We start from the raw sequence: 14,421 nt of genomic DNA, 5'->3' as shown, positions 1-14,421 counted from the left end.
CAGGAAGAGTCCGGGATGGACTTAGACAATCCTATGTGTGCCACAGCATTCATGCTTAAAAATGGCAGGTTTGACAAAATCACACCAAAACCAATTTCTAAGAACTCCAATCAGCCAAATATAAACTACTTAAGTTTCTAAATAAATGAGAGTAACTGGTTCATTTTATAAAATGGGAATCCATAAGGATATAATGAATAAATGGAAAGCTTAACAAGAAGTAGAATATGTTTATAGTCTCCAAGTAGTTCTGCACAAAGAGCATCTTACTAAAAGAAAAAGCATAATTTTACATGGGAAGAACACCACAGAAAACTATAATCAAGTTATCTAAGGTAACACTACCAATAATGGAAGAAATAGAAGTTTAAGACCATCCAAGAGGATGCAGAGAGAACATGTCATTTGTTACATGCCTGTGGGATATACAAATCCCGCCATAAAGAACCTTCAGTCAAACCAAAACAGAATTATCTATAAAATAACCGGACAGTATTCTTTACAAGTGTAAGATCTTGAAATCTAGGAAAACCTGGGAAAATGTTTCCCTTTAGGGGAGTCTAAAGCACCACTGTGCTAAATGCCGGGAAAGCAGGAGCCACCTGCTGACTAGATCCTTCTACTGGGAAGACCTATTGGTTACTGGAACAACCAGAGCAAGCTGTTTGTGGATTACACAGTAATAATGCGTTGACAGTCACTTCCTGTTTTTGAAGGTTGTACTTATAAAGGAAAGTGTCCCATCTATGAAAATATGCACACTAGTTTGAGAAGGTCACGGGAGAAGTCAACTCACTCCCCAACTATTGAGAAAAACAGTTATTTGTACTATACATTTAATTTTTGTAACTTTAAGATTATTTTCAAATTAAGGCAAAGTCATCATTATATAATAACATTTCATCACTCAAAACTCTTAAGTTTCCCATTGGAAAAAGGGGGTTAAACCCCCTTAAAATAAGCTGCAAGCTATTGGATGGTGTGTCTACTTTTTGGTCTTCTTTTATTGACTCTTTCGGCTTGATCCAGTGTGTGGTTCTTTTTGTTTCACTAAGTATTTTTCCTTCCTAATTATAGATCTTTTTTAATAACAGGCCAATGTCCCTCCATTATCCAGTTTCTTGGGGACAGTTAATCCTGGCCCACTTTACTCACCAGGATGAATCCCATAGAAGAGAAAATGGTTTCCATATTGCTTGAAATTACCTGCCCCATGTTGCCTGTGTGTCTTCTCACTGCCCTCCCTTTCCTTGGCGGGTTTCCTTCATACCCTCCCTTCTGTAGTTGCCAAATGATCTAAATGCAACTCTGGTTCCTTACAATAAAGCTTTAATAAGCTTCCTTATTACCTAAAAGATTAATGTATTCACTATGACAATAAAAGCCTACTATCAGCCTCTACTTAATTCTTCAGTTTTCTATTTTGCTTTTAGATTTATTCTTAGCAGTTTTGGTTCACTGGGGCATATGATTATCATTACAGACCCTGGAACTAGGTTGCTTAACTGTGAATCTCATTTTCCCTCAATTTTTAGTTTCCCAGGCACCCTAGACTTTGAAATGCGTATGACACATTTCAAGATTATCTGAAGGACTGAGTTAGGGCATGTGTACTCAGGCCAGTTCCTGGTACAGATTAACAGATGTTACAGCGGGCTGCTTCTATTATTTCTGTCTTTGTTCGGTAAACTTCCTCTTCTTTTCGATAGTGGTGTTGGCTTAGCAATAGGCAGCACAGTCATAAAACCAGTATCTGGTTTACTACACAAAGACTCATTTCCAACATCTACTTATTTCAAATTACGACCATCAGCTTCCATCATTTCCTTTTCAGGGATTTTAAGCGTAGCTACTTCAATGATCAAAGAGTCATGACTCAAAAAAGGGGGGAAAAATTCAGTTTCTGTATCAAATCAAGTAGACACAAAGGAGAGGAGAAATAACCTCTCGGGAGGGCAAGATGCAGAAACCCGGGGATCCCGTAGAATAATCAGTGTTCGCTGATCCACAAAGTTGCGAATAATTTTATTTCTAGAAAGTTTTTTATTGTTATTTTTTTAATTGCTCGTTTCGTTGTCTTGCAAACGGGGTCGACTGGGGCGAGCTCCCCACTTCCTGCCAAGTCTGCCCTTCCCAGGTTACCCACCCTTTAACCAAACCTCTCGGGAGGACCGGCAAGCCGGGCCCTCCACCCGGGTTTCCCCGTCGCCCTGGCAACGGGACCGGAAGAGGCGGGCCTCACGCCCTTCCTTCCGCCGGCGGCCGGCTGCACCGCGGGGCGCCGCGGGCCGCGCTGCGGGGTTCGCTCCCGTCTCCGGGTGGGAGCGGGCGCCGCCGCCGCCGCCGCCGCCCCGAAGGCCACGTCAGCCTTGGCGGTCCCGCCCGCCCCACCCGCCGGCCGCCGAGTGGTCCCCTGGCCCTCCGCCCCGCGCCTTTCCCACAGTGCCCCGCGCCAGGCCCCGCCCCGCCGGGTCAAGCTGCGGAGCGAGGGCTGCGCGCGCTCGGCGTCGGCGGCCTGATGATGGGGCGGTAGCTGCGGACGCCGAGGTGGGCGCGGGCCGGGCTCCGCGCCGCGCAGGGGCCTCGGGAGGGAGGGCGCAGGCCGCACCCCGCCGCCTCCGCGCCCCGTGCTGTGGGGTCCTCGCCCCTCCCGCCCCCCCACCCCACGCCTTCCTCGGGTTCCTCTGTCCTGTCCGACCTGTGACCTCGGGCGCTCGCTCGCCAGACCTGGCCCCTGTGTTTCCCCACCCCGCTCTGGAGCGGTGGCGGCATCCGTCGCTACCACTGCGTCTACCTGCAGCCTCCTCCTCGCCGGTCCTGGCTGTTCGGTTACTCCCACGCCGCCTGAGAACCGCCCTCAGCCGGGGACACCTTGTCCCAAAGTCCCCTCTGAGATCTGTTCCATTGTTTTCTCTCCCGAGAGTTGTCAGTTTGGGTAGATCTGATTTTCTAGCAGTATATTTTACAAAGGTATGGTTTTGTGGGATGAAAAGGAGGGTAAAACTAAAGTTGAGGCCTGTTCCCAGGTAAGGGGGAATTTTTAGAAACGTATTTGTACATAAGAGTTGAAATTGAGGATGTTAGGAAGTTAATTTTTTTCCTCAAGCATTTTAAAATCTTAACGAACACTACCTTAGCTGTAAGGTGAAGTGCTAGGGTTCTAACCTTCACAGGCAAGCATGCCCAGTTCTCCTGTTTCTTTTCCTGTATTCCAGACATGAGCTTTACAGTGAACTTGTACAGTTTTGTAATTGTTATTCCGTGTTTTTTATATAGATAAAGTAATTTCTTCTCTCAGTGCAAACACTTTAGAAAACTTGGGGTGGCCTGCTTTGTAAGTTATCTATTTTTATAAGTAAGTTATTTTTATATTGATGTTCTTAAATGGTTATGTAAAGGGTACAAACCCCTTGGAAATGCATTATGCTTCCTTTTATTTCTCTCAACGGCATTCTCTACAAATGAGATTTAAAAAGGAATATTTTTTGAACAGCTCCCCATGCATAGAAGGAGCTGAAAAGGAAGAGGTTTTAGAAAAGTCAACATGTTGGGAGAGAAGGAAATAACTGCTAATCTTATTCTGGTGGTGTCATGCTGACCAGAACCTTTTTATCCAAAGTGTGTGTGTATGTATGTGTGTTTTCTTGTGAGCTAGCTACCACCACTTACTCCCTTTATCCTGTTATCTAGAGTGACCTCACAAATACGCCTCCCTGAATATAGAGGCAAGGGGGGTCCTAGAGAGCACATATTTGAAGCCATTCGCTATGATGTGACCTTCAGTGGAGAGTGTACTTGCTGACTGCCACTCAGAAAATGATGTGATAGCTGTTTAGTTTGAGTAGTGTTTTAACTGCCTGGTTTGCCCTCTTTAGGTTTCAATCTCTGGGCTGTGTCCTGCGATGCTTGATTGACCTGTGAAGTAATGTGGACAGAAGTTCTCACATGTGTTCCTTGTAACCACTGGACCCAGCATTGCATCTTAATGTTTACTTAAACAGAACTTTCATAAGAAAGAGAATGGGAGTCTGGTTAAACAAAGATGACTTTATCAGAGACTTGAAGAGGCTCAGTGTCTGTCTTCTCATACTACATGTGGTTGTAGTAGTGGGCACGGATCAGAATTTTTACAGTTTACTGGGAGTATCTAAAACTGCAAGCAGCAGAGAAATAAGACAAGCCTTTAAGAAGTTAGCACTGAAATTACATCCTGATAAAAATCCGGTAGGTAGAATTTAAATACCCATTTATTTTACTGTATCTCAATATTTATTTTAATTGTTTTTAAATAACCATTTGAAATGCTTAAGCATAATGTTAAAAATTATAATTTGGGAGCTGGAGATGTAATTCAGAGGTAGAGGAGCACTGAGCTAGCATGCTCAAGGCTCAGCGTTTGATCCCCACCACCTGAAAGTGATAATTCACCTGTTATACTAAAACCAGGAGAAGCAAAGTGAAGATGATTTTGTCAGTGTTAAATGCAGTTACCTCTTTTCTGCAAACTGAATTCCAGCAATAGAGACGTTCATCCAAGCCATGTCTTTGACACAGTGCTCATGCTAAAGTGGGTTAAGAATAAGAGAGACAACGTCCCCTCAGAACTGTTCGTACAAGAGTGGGTTAACTTTCACTATTGTTTTCCTTGAATGGTCCAAACTTTTGACTTACAAACTTATAAACTAAAACTTGAGAGCTCCAAATGTGTTTCCAGTTGTAAATATTTGGTTGTGTACCCAAGAATCTTTAAAAACATTTATTTTTAATTTTATGGAATTTAAATTTTTTTATTAATTTTTAGCTTATCGTGAATGACTACTTAATGGAGATAATTATTCTAGGTAGAAATTTATACATGAGATTATTTTATCTCCATTATATAAAGCTGAGATTATAAACTCTTAGTTGATTAACTTTCCCAGAGATCTGTATTATACTTAGGAATTTGTTGTTGTTTTCCAAATTTTGTTTTAAATTTTCCAACACTGATATCCAGAAGCCAGTTCTACAAAACAGTAAAAAAAAGTAACATTGTTCAGTTGTTTTGAGTTATTATTCTGGCACTAATTCTTATTTAAGAAACTGGTGAATTGAAAGACTGTTAGACCTCAACTGGGAAAATTATCATCGTTATAGAAGTAACACATTTTGAAGTAAAGGCTTCAAGACTATTAGTTTTTTTTCTTAGTTGAACTTTTTTCAGAATTTTTTTAGGAGAGAATTACTGATCTTTACCCATTGTTCTCATCTTATTTGGATACTTTATCCAAATAATTGAGAAACTTTTGCCAGAACTGTCAGTTTTCCCTTACTTAGGCATGTTTTGAAAACATGCTTCCTTATGAGTATGTCCTTAGTTCATCTTGGTTCATGTCCTAATGTACTACCTACCCCTTTTTCCTGTTGTATCTAGTATTCAGAATCTCTGGGATCAATTAAATCTGTATTTCTGAATAGATTCAGACTGTGCATTTGAAATAACTGTTGTATCTATTTTTTTAACAGAATAACCCAAATGCACATGGTGATTTTTTAAAAATAAATAGAGCATATGAAGTACTCAAAGATGAAGATCTGCGGAAGAAGTATGACAAGTATGGAGAAAAGGGACTTGAGGATAATCAAGGAGGCCAGTACGAGAGCTGGAGCTACTACCGCTACGACTTTGGTAAGGTGATGTCACCCTTGAGCTCTGTCCTGGCTCCTCCCTCCCTGATGCTGGGACTTGAGCCAAAGGCTTTATGCCCTCTACCACCAAACCTCCTGACCTGAAGTTTATTTTTTAATATGAGTAAAAGGAAAGCTAGTTTTTTTTTCCTGCTCTTTAGTTTCTATAATTCATGTATGTCACTTTGATGAGCTCTTTCTAATTTACTCTGAAGTTGAACTGAAAAGGTAAGTCTGTTGGGTAAAGAAATTATTGTATATACATTAGGGTATATTGGTCAGATGGCATGTAATATTTTTATATAAGGTTTCTGTTAGCTCAGCAGTGTTTTGGCTCCATGTCGCATTAGAAGTTAAGCACTGACGCCCTTCAAAACTCTGGCAAGCATTACATATTCCAGTAAAAGCTACACTTTGTTTGAAGTGTAGCTGTAGCTTACTGGTAGGAATACCATCCTCACGTGGCACTTTTGTTGACCATGGCTCTACATGTTGATGGGGCAAACAAGAAAAGCAAGAGGAGGGGACACATAGGAAGGAGGGGAAGGAGGAGATAACTCGCTCACAGTCACTTCAGAGTGTGTTCACAGAACCAGTGTTTTCTGCTGTCGCTAGTTAACTTCTAGTGCAGGCTGTGACCTGACATGTGCTTTTCTATATTAGACTAAAAGAAATGGCTTAAGTTTACTTCTGTAGCTTACTCAAGACTTGATTTTCTTTTGAAAATAATATTTGATTGGAATACAATTATGTTCATTTGTTACATATTTTCTATAATTTCTGTAAGACTCTTAAGGACAAAATTCAGTATTTGTGCTTAAAACCTAAACCAAACAACCCTCAAAAACTCTACACTACCATGCCCTATAAAGCCCAAAATATTTACAAGTGGCCTCTGTAAAAAAAAGTTTGCTAACTATTAATACTATATATTTCCATTCTATATGTACTATGTAATGTTAGTTGGATATTTTAGGTAGTTAATAGGAATTGTCTCACATTAAGTTTAGCCACAGTAAATAAAACGTAAGTTTACTGCTAAATGTCTGACCTTGCAGATTTTCCTGTATTTTAAAGCAGTACCATACACTGAGCACGCACTCTGAGTGAGCACTGTAGTCTAGCAACACTCAGGCCTGTAGTTTTGATGGTGCCCGTAGCTGTGTAACATGTCTAGCATGTCCTCACTTCTTTAGAGAAGTTAGGTGAAGGGTGTGTAAGAGAATTCGTGCTGTTTTTGCAACTCGTAATGAGTTTGTGGTTATTTTAAAAAATAACAACACAACACAGGTTTTGCATGGGGTGGAGGAGATGATTAGGAACCTATCGAGACGCATCCTGATGTGTGATGAGGAACCTGGTCGCTCACCTGATGATAAGCCTTAGCAAGGCCTGTCAGTCTCGGAATGAGCAATCAGTAGTAGGTAGTTCCTACTGCTGTTTCTCTAATTTGATGTGTAGTTTTCAAGTTTGAAGTTCAGCATAACTATCCGATTTTTGCATAGCTAAGGCAAGAGTGAATAAACTTTTATGTGGTGATTGATTTTAATGAAGAAGTTTTAATTTTATGATTTTTATCTACATCTAAATTTAGGTATTTACGATGATGATCCTGAAATCATAACATTAGAAAGAAGAGAATTTGGTAAGTTTATAGGCATGTGATTTTCTGAAAATAGTACAAATCGTATCTCTGATCCGAAACTCATAAGTCTAAATATAGTCAGAATTAAAAATTGTTCAGGCTTTTTTTTTCTTTTAAAGAATATGATGTACATGGTATTTTCAACTGTTCAGAGAAGCATGTAGGTCAGTGTTTCAAAAGAAAAACACCAATGTGGGGCTAGAGCAACAGTTCTCAGCCTGGGAGCTGAGCGACCTTTTCACAGGGTCACCTAAAGCCATGTGCTTAGTAGATACTTATATTACAATTGACAGCAGTTTACCTAGCGATAAATAATTTTGTAGTTGCAGCATTAGGAATATTGAGAACTACTGGGTTAGAGAGATGGCTCAGTGGGTAGAGCATGTTTGCTCTTGCAGAAGACCTGGATTCAATTCCAGCACCCACGTGTGTCTGACAACCATTGCTAACTCCAGGTTCAGGGAATTCGGCGCTTTCTCTGCGAGTGCAACACAGCACATGGTGCTCGGTGTGTGCAGGCAGAACTGTCAAATACAGAAAATTGTAGAGACTATTGCATAGTCAATACTGAGCAGAATGCTGAGTGAATACCAAAAATAAAAATAATACACAGTTCAGGTTTATACTTAAAGTTAATTTGCTGTATACTTACAACAACAACAAAAAAAGGCGATTTCAAAAGCTATTTGGTTCTTATCTTTTAGATATAAGTGTGGTTATTGTGGAAGCAGATTTAATTTCATATGTGATTTGTATGAAAATGCCCCACTCCATTCCCATTGCATTTTAGAACATCAAAAAATCAGATTACAATCTTCTACCTTCCCCTTTTGAACAGCTGTAATAGTTTTTCTACTTTATGTATGTGTGTGTGTGCGTGCTCATGTGTCTGGGGTATGTGTGTGTGTGTGTGTGTGAATGTGGGTATGCGTGTGTGTCACTGGAGTTGAGCCTAGAGCCCTGAACACACTTGGCAAGCACGCCACCACTTCTGTTCTACTTCAGAACAATAAATTGTGCTCAGAAAAATGCCAGTTTCATCTTCATTTAGAAAACTAAAACAAAATGCTAGTTGCAAAAAATGTATTTGCTTTTTTGTGTTATTATAAAAGATGTGGCACAGCACTATATTTTTAAGTAGAGTTTCTTCTAAGCACGGATTGCCTTCTGTCCTAACTTCGGTTAGAGTTGAGTTCTGGTATAAGTGGTAGCTAGGTATTTATCATAATGCCATTCTAAGTTGTGTATGAGCCCTTCAGCATCTTTCCTACACAGGAATAGGGGAACTTGATTTGTTAGATGAAACTAACCTGTGTCCCACTGTATGTGGTTCTGTGAGTTCTCACTCTGACTGTAAGTGTCTCATGGGCCGTGTGGTTAGGACACGGGGTTACATGTAACTAGAGGGACTGAAGCAAACCTGCCCTGGCTGCTCTGTGACACCACCCAGAGTGAGACTTGACCAAGGCTCATCTGCAATGAGTTTGTAGTTTTTCAGATGTCACTGTGCAGAAAAGGCCTCCCAGGTAGCTCACTTAGAACCCCAAAGTGATGATTTTTAAATTTCTCCATGAAACCTCAGAGATAATTCAAAGATTGCTCTGTTCTTCATGCCAGTAGACTAAGATAAGATGACCCTGACATTTTAGTTCAAGAAGCAGAGAGAAGGTGACAAGTGAGGGTTAGAGACCTAACTTTTGTTTGGGCAAATGTCAACATTGGGCTTGTTTGTGAGTTCTTGTTGCCCATTTTTTCTGTTGGTTTGAGTCATTTAATCTCCCATAAATAACTGTAGGATCATTTTTGAATGATATACATAGTGACTTCTGGGAGAGGCCCTGGTTGTCTGAAATCAGCTCTGTTCACAGAGAACACTGATACAGATGCTGTGCTGTGCTCAAGCCCCAGTTCAGCTCTGCTTGCACAACCCCTCCTCTGTGCCCTCAAGTCCTTTTATCCTTCCAGCTGATTAATCCATTGACATGGCTGCCTAGTTTCTTGCCCCTCAAGCATCTCTCCTAGCCGTGGCCTGCACTGGCTCTGATTTCCACCTTACCATGTATGGCATTGGTTTGCTTTGCTACACCTATCTGAGGCTTTCAGCATGAGTCTTGTATTTTGTCCAGTTTTCCAGTTGTTAGTACTGGGAGGTTTAGTCCGAGTTACATAGTTCATTTTACCAGGAAAGGAACCCCAGCTGTCCGGCTTGAGTGCAGAGGGGACAGCAGTAGTTGGGAAGCTCTAATTTCAAAGCTGTGCAGGTCATCTTTTTCTATTGTGAGGCATCATGTTTTCCATTGAGCATAAGCATATTATCATTTTATGTGTCATAGTACAATAGTACATCAGCTGTGATCAAGTTCTAGGTTTTATTTGAAAGGTAGAAAACACCTCACCAAATAAATCCACAGCTCAAGTATCCTTTTGATGGTGGCTCAAAAGAGGAACTCAAGACAGTGCTGCATTTTCTATACTAGTAGAAGCTACTGTACAGGTATTAATAGATCTTCTGGTCTCTGAGTCAACAGAAATTTGCATTTTCAGATATACTTGCTGTTTTAGGTTATTGAGTTATAGAAAAGCATTTCATTATGCTATTTTACAACACGATTAAAAAATACTTCTAGCCCAGCACAGTAACACACCCTGTGACCCCAGCTACATGGGAGGCTGAGGCAGAAGGACTGAGTTCTGCCCAGTCTAGACAACATAGCAACACCACGTTTCTAAAACTAAAGAAATGGAGTGAAAATGTATTTTTGGTCTTACTACTCAGGCAGTGAACTGAGCACACACTTGCTGCATAGATGGAGGTGTCTGATGCTGGGATACAGACCGTGTCAGGTGCGCCATCTCGCGTGCTTAGAACTGATAAGGCGGTCTCTCTTTGCCTGCAGGTTTCCTCAGCTCTGTGGAAGGTATTTGCTGGTTTAAGCCAGCATGATGTTTGTTTAGATCATCTAGACCGTGTTTAACACTTACCAAACTTTGCTTAAAAAGTGACTGATGGGAATCCTAGGTTATGTTCTCTTGCCTGCAATGTGCAGATGAACTGTTTCTCTGCAGAACTGCCTTGCCCCTGAAATGTATTCCTGAGCATTTGCAGCTAACCAGTCAGTTAAACAAGATAAACAGTGCGCGTCTTGACAGTTAGAATAACTTGTGAAAATTTTATTTTAAAATCACCAACAAAAGAGTAATCCTTGATTAAAAATGTAAAGTTTGTCCTCATTGGGTCATTTTACAGATACTGCTGGGGAGATATTACATGGTGTTCAAATCTCTTTTAGCAAAAATATGTATTGATGTTTTAAGATGACAGTTTATCTTACATTCTTGAGCTGTATGATTTTTCAAGATAAATATCTGATTTAGGAAAAATATTTAATCACTGTAATCTTTATTCTGTTATGCAGGTCACTAGCACACACCTTTAATCCTTGTACTCTGAGCCATAGGCAGGAGGATCTCTGTGAGTTCAAGGCACGCCTGGTCTTCATAGCAATTTCCAGGCCACCAGGCCTACTCAGTGAGACCCTATCTCAAAATTCAGTTTCACCGTCTGTGAGGCACTGGCCTTCTGAGCCTTGTTGGTGGTAGAACAGCTGCAGTCTCAGCCCCGGGTCTCCTCCTCACTTACTGTGTGCAAAGACTGCTGTAAGCCCTGGTCGTTACCTTCCCGTGCCACCCTCACATGACTTCATGACCACAGTTAGCCTGCAGAGCTGTTGCTCATTCAAGTATAGGCCTAGGAGAGGTTTGTAAAAGTTTTCTATATGATATATATGTAAAAGTTCATATATATATGAAAAGAGACGCTACTACTTCTCTAGAGAAAATCACAGAAAATAAGGACACCATGAACTATTTAGGACTCATGATTTTTTTATTTTTTATTTTTATTTTTTTTGTCATTCTCATCTTAGCAAAATGGTTTGTGATTGAAATATGCTTTAACCTTTAGTGAAAAGGTCATTGTGGTTTCTGTGCTTTCAGATGCTGCTGTCAATTCTGGAGAACTGTGGTTTGTAAACTTTTACTCTCCAGGATGCTCACATTGCCACGATTTAGCCCCCACTGTACGTATGTTTACTGTCCCAGCTGTTAAAGCCTTTTTTCCTATTTGATGCATTATTTGTGCATCCATTTTTCTTATTCTAATTTGTTAGAAATTATTTTGTCTTAGTATCAAATCATTATCAAATACTTTTCCCATGTTTTATTTAGGAAAAAAATCCTCCTTTAAGATTATATAGAGCGAAGTATGTTCAGGAGAAGAAACATTATCAGAGAAACACTTGTTTTATTTTGTTTTTCCTAGTGGAGAGAATTTGCTAAAGAAGTGGATGGATTACTTCGAATTGGAGCTGTCAACTGTGGAGATGATCGCATGCTTTGCCGGATGAAAGGGGTCAACAGTTATCCCAGCCTCTTCATCTTTAGGTCTGGAATGGTAAGGGATGTTTCCACTTCTAAGATTTATGGAACTTTTTAAACAGTAAATTCTACACAAAACAATATATAAATTTTTAGGCTATGTTTTTGCTTTTCCTTATTTTAGGAGCTAATTTATAATAAACATTTTGTATTGCTTTATAAAACTTTTAGGACCCACCAGTTTCTGTCATATAGGATATTTAATCCACAGACTGTGTTTTATGGTTTACAGTGTTTAGGTGCTGTCTTGTGGGCTATAAAGCTCTAAAATCCTTCTTTTTCCCAACTTCCAGTAATGAAACTGAAGCTAAAATTGTTACAGATGTATTAAAAACAGTATTCTATATGGTCTGTACTGCCAGGGCTCTCCAAGTAGCATTTGTAAATACACTGTGTTAAAAATAGAACTTCCTGCATTGTTCAGAATAATGTTGAATATACAAGTATTCGGGAGACTTTTAAAATGGAAAAGTGAAAGATGTTTTTTTAAAAACCGACAGGCTGCAGTGAAGTACAGTGGAGACAGATCAAAGGAAAGCTTAGTGACCTTCGCCATGCAGCATGTCAGGAGCACGGTGACAGAGCTCTCCGCAGGTGAGATGCTCTCGGCTGGTTCTCGGGGACCCTGGGAATCCACAGCGTAGTTTGACATTTGCATCATGGTAGGGATGTTTTGAAGTATCTTTGCCTGTGCTTCTTAGAAAGGAATTTGTCACTCTCTGGTCCCTGCTGACCTGTGCATTGAGCAGGCTTGTTGCGTTTGTATAGACTGCTGCAGTTCAGGTGTGGAGGGCTGTGAGATGGGAGCCTTCAAACAGCTGGTTCCCAGCGCTGCAGTGCAGCCTGCTTCCACAGCCACAGGCAGGAAGCTCATTTAAAGTTCAAAACACTTTCAGTGTTTGACTTTAACTCACCACATGATTATAGGTTGGCAGAGTTCATGCTGAAGGGATGTCTTACTCATTCATTCAGCACCACTGTGGTCGAAACTGTGCTTGCAGTAATCGAGCACATGGTCCCAGCCAGCATCAGCCTCACTTAGTGAGCAGGGTAGCGGTCAGCAGTTGAAGCGTAGCCCACTAACCTTTATGGCTAAGAGTTAACCATACAGAAGAATAAAGGCTGTGCAGCAACCAGGTGAGGAGAGGAAAGTTAGACCAGACTTCTCGAGCGAAGAGAGACGCCTCCCTCGGGTTGAGCAGGAAGGCTTCCGAGAGAGCGGGGATTTGGGAATTAGCAGTTCTTAACAACCCTGAGGGTCAGTAGCGTGCAGGGCTTGTGAGGGAGGAACCATAGATAGGCAGAGCTGGGCATCCAGGCTTGACTTGCTGCTTCAGTTTTCTCAAAATAACCGCTACAGTCGGGATGCCCAGGGAACAGATCAAGGTGAGAAGGTGATGTTTAGAGGGCGGGAAATACTAACTTTGGAAAAAAAGAAATACCATTTGCAAGAGTGTTTCATTACTGAGTTTCATTCTCAAATTTTATCTTCTTTAAAGGAAATTTTGTGAATGCCATAGAAACTGCTTTTGCTGCTGGTATCGGCTGGCTGATCACATTTTGTTCTAAAGGAGAAGGTAAGTGTCATTTTGTTAGAATAGGAAGACTGGTATCTAAATTTAGGGAATAGCTTACGCTGCTGTACTTGTATTTTTTTTTCTTTCAATAATCAGTTATTACAAGTACAATTTTAAGTCCCAAATTACAAGTGTTTACTTAGTAAATGTGTGCGTCTTTATTACATTATACATAACTGGTTAAAGAAATTAGTTGTATGTCAGTGTATCTCTATAATTTCATGTTTAATGGATGAGTTTTTCAGCCTAGTTCTCAAGATAAATTGTACATCAAATAGCCAGAAATAAACAGGACAGTCTGCAAATTGCTTCCAAAATAATTTTTAGAAATTCAGACTTTGAAACTCATGTATATAGAAAATGTGTTTGCCTCATAAGAGTATGTCTTTGGTGGTAATAGTCTCATTTTCTAGGGCTACTCCTTTGTAAATTATTTAAAATTCAGTGTCCTGCGTGCCCAAATTGAAAGATGTAAACTATGTTTAGTGAGATCAATTAAATGTTGTTCCAAATATTACAAAATAACGCCCTTGTTAATACTTGTTGGTGTCCGATCCCAGAATGGGTATTTTCTTACTCATCACCTTTTTACCTTCGTGCCCCTCTTCTGTGAATGTATTGACAAAAAGCTGCCGTTACCCATCCTCCATGACCCATGTTATGAAGACAGCCTTGGAACCCAGTGGTTCTCAACCTTCCTGATGCTGCTTCAATTGGAGCACAGGTCCTTATCTGTGTTATTCCCCCAACCATAACATTTTTTGTGTTGCTGCTTCATCACTGTAATTCTGCTACTTTAATGAGTTCTCATGTAAATATCTGCATATGCAGGGTATCTGATAGGCAACGCCAAAGGGGCAGTTGAGAACTACTTTTCTAACTAATGCTAAATGTCGATTTCTCTATCCACACATAAGCACATTTTTATCTCGAGCCTCTGAGATGCCACCGTACCCTGTCTTCCAAATCTTACCTCATTGTATCCTATTCATATTTTAATAAAATACGATCTGTTTAAAAGAAAAGAGAAATGCCTATTTTAAGATTAAGATTTATTATATTTTGAGGATTATGCATATATCTTTTCAAATGGGT

At 40.4% G+C, this 14,421-nt stretch overlaps 1 protein-coding gene across 2 annotated transcripts in view; it reads left to right on the top strand.

The window, feature by feature from the left end:
* The first annotated feature begins 2,385 nt into the window (after positions 1 to 2,385).
* Positions 2,386 to 14,421, top strand: part of Dnajc10 (DnaJ heat shock protein family (Hsp40) member C10) — a 36,964-nt gene continuing 24,928 nt past the window's right edge. Inside the window, exons 1-8 of one of the 2 annotated variants that reach the window (XM_021657459.2) lie at positions 2,386 to 2,547; positions 3,876 to 4,224; positions 5,506 to 5,668; positions 7,262 to 7,312; positions 11,309 to 11,391; positions 11,634 to 11,765; positions 12,250 to 12,343; positions 13,249 to 13,326. In XM_021657459.2, the coding sequence (XP_021513134.1) occupies positions 4,021 to 4,224; positions 5,506 to 5,668; positions 7,262 to 7,312; positions 11,309 to 11,391; positions 11,634 to 11,765; positions 12,250 to 12,343; positions 13,249 to 13,326 (805 nt within the window). In that variant the 5' untranslated portion in view covers positions 2,386 to 2,547; positions 3,876 to 4,020. Of the gene's footprint in view, positions 2,548 to 2,788; positions 2,971 to 3,875; positions 4,225 to 5,505; positions 5,669 to 7,261; positions 7,313 to 11,308; positions 11,392 to 11,633; positions 11,766 to 12,249; positions 12,344 to 13,248; positions 13,327 to 14,421 lie in introns of those variants that run through there. The other variant, XM_021657460.2, reaches the window with a different exon arrangement.

This window comes from Meriones unguiculatus, chromosome 8, assembly GCF_030254825.1.
Source record: "Meriones unguiculatus strain TT.TT164.6M chromosome 8, Bangor_MerUng_6.1, whole genome shotgun sequence".
Taxonomy (NCBI): domain Eukaryota; kingdom Metazoa; phylum Chordata; class Mammalia; order Rodentia; family Muridae; genus Meriones; species Meriones unguiculatus.
Note: the sequence above shows the minus strand (reverse complement) of the source record. Positions and strands in the feature narration are given on the sequence as shown.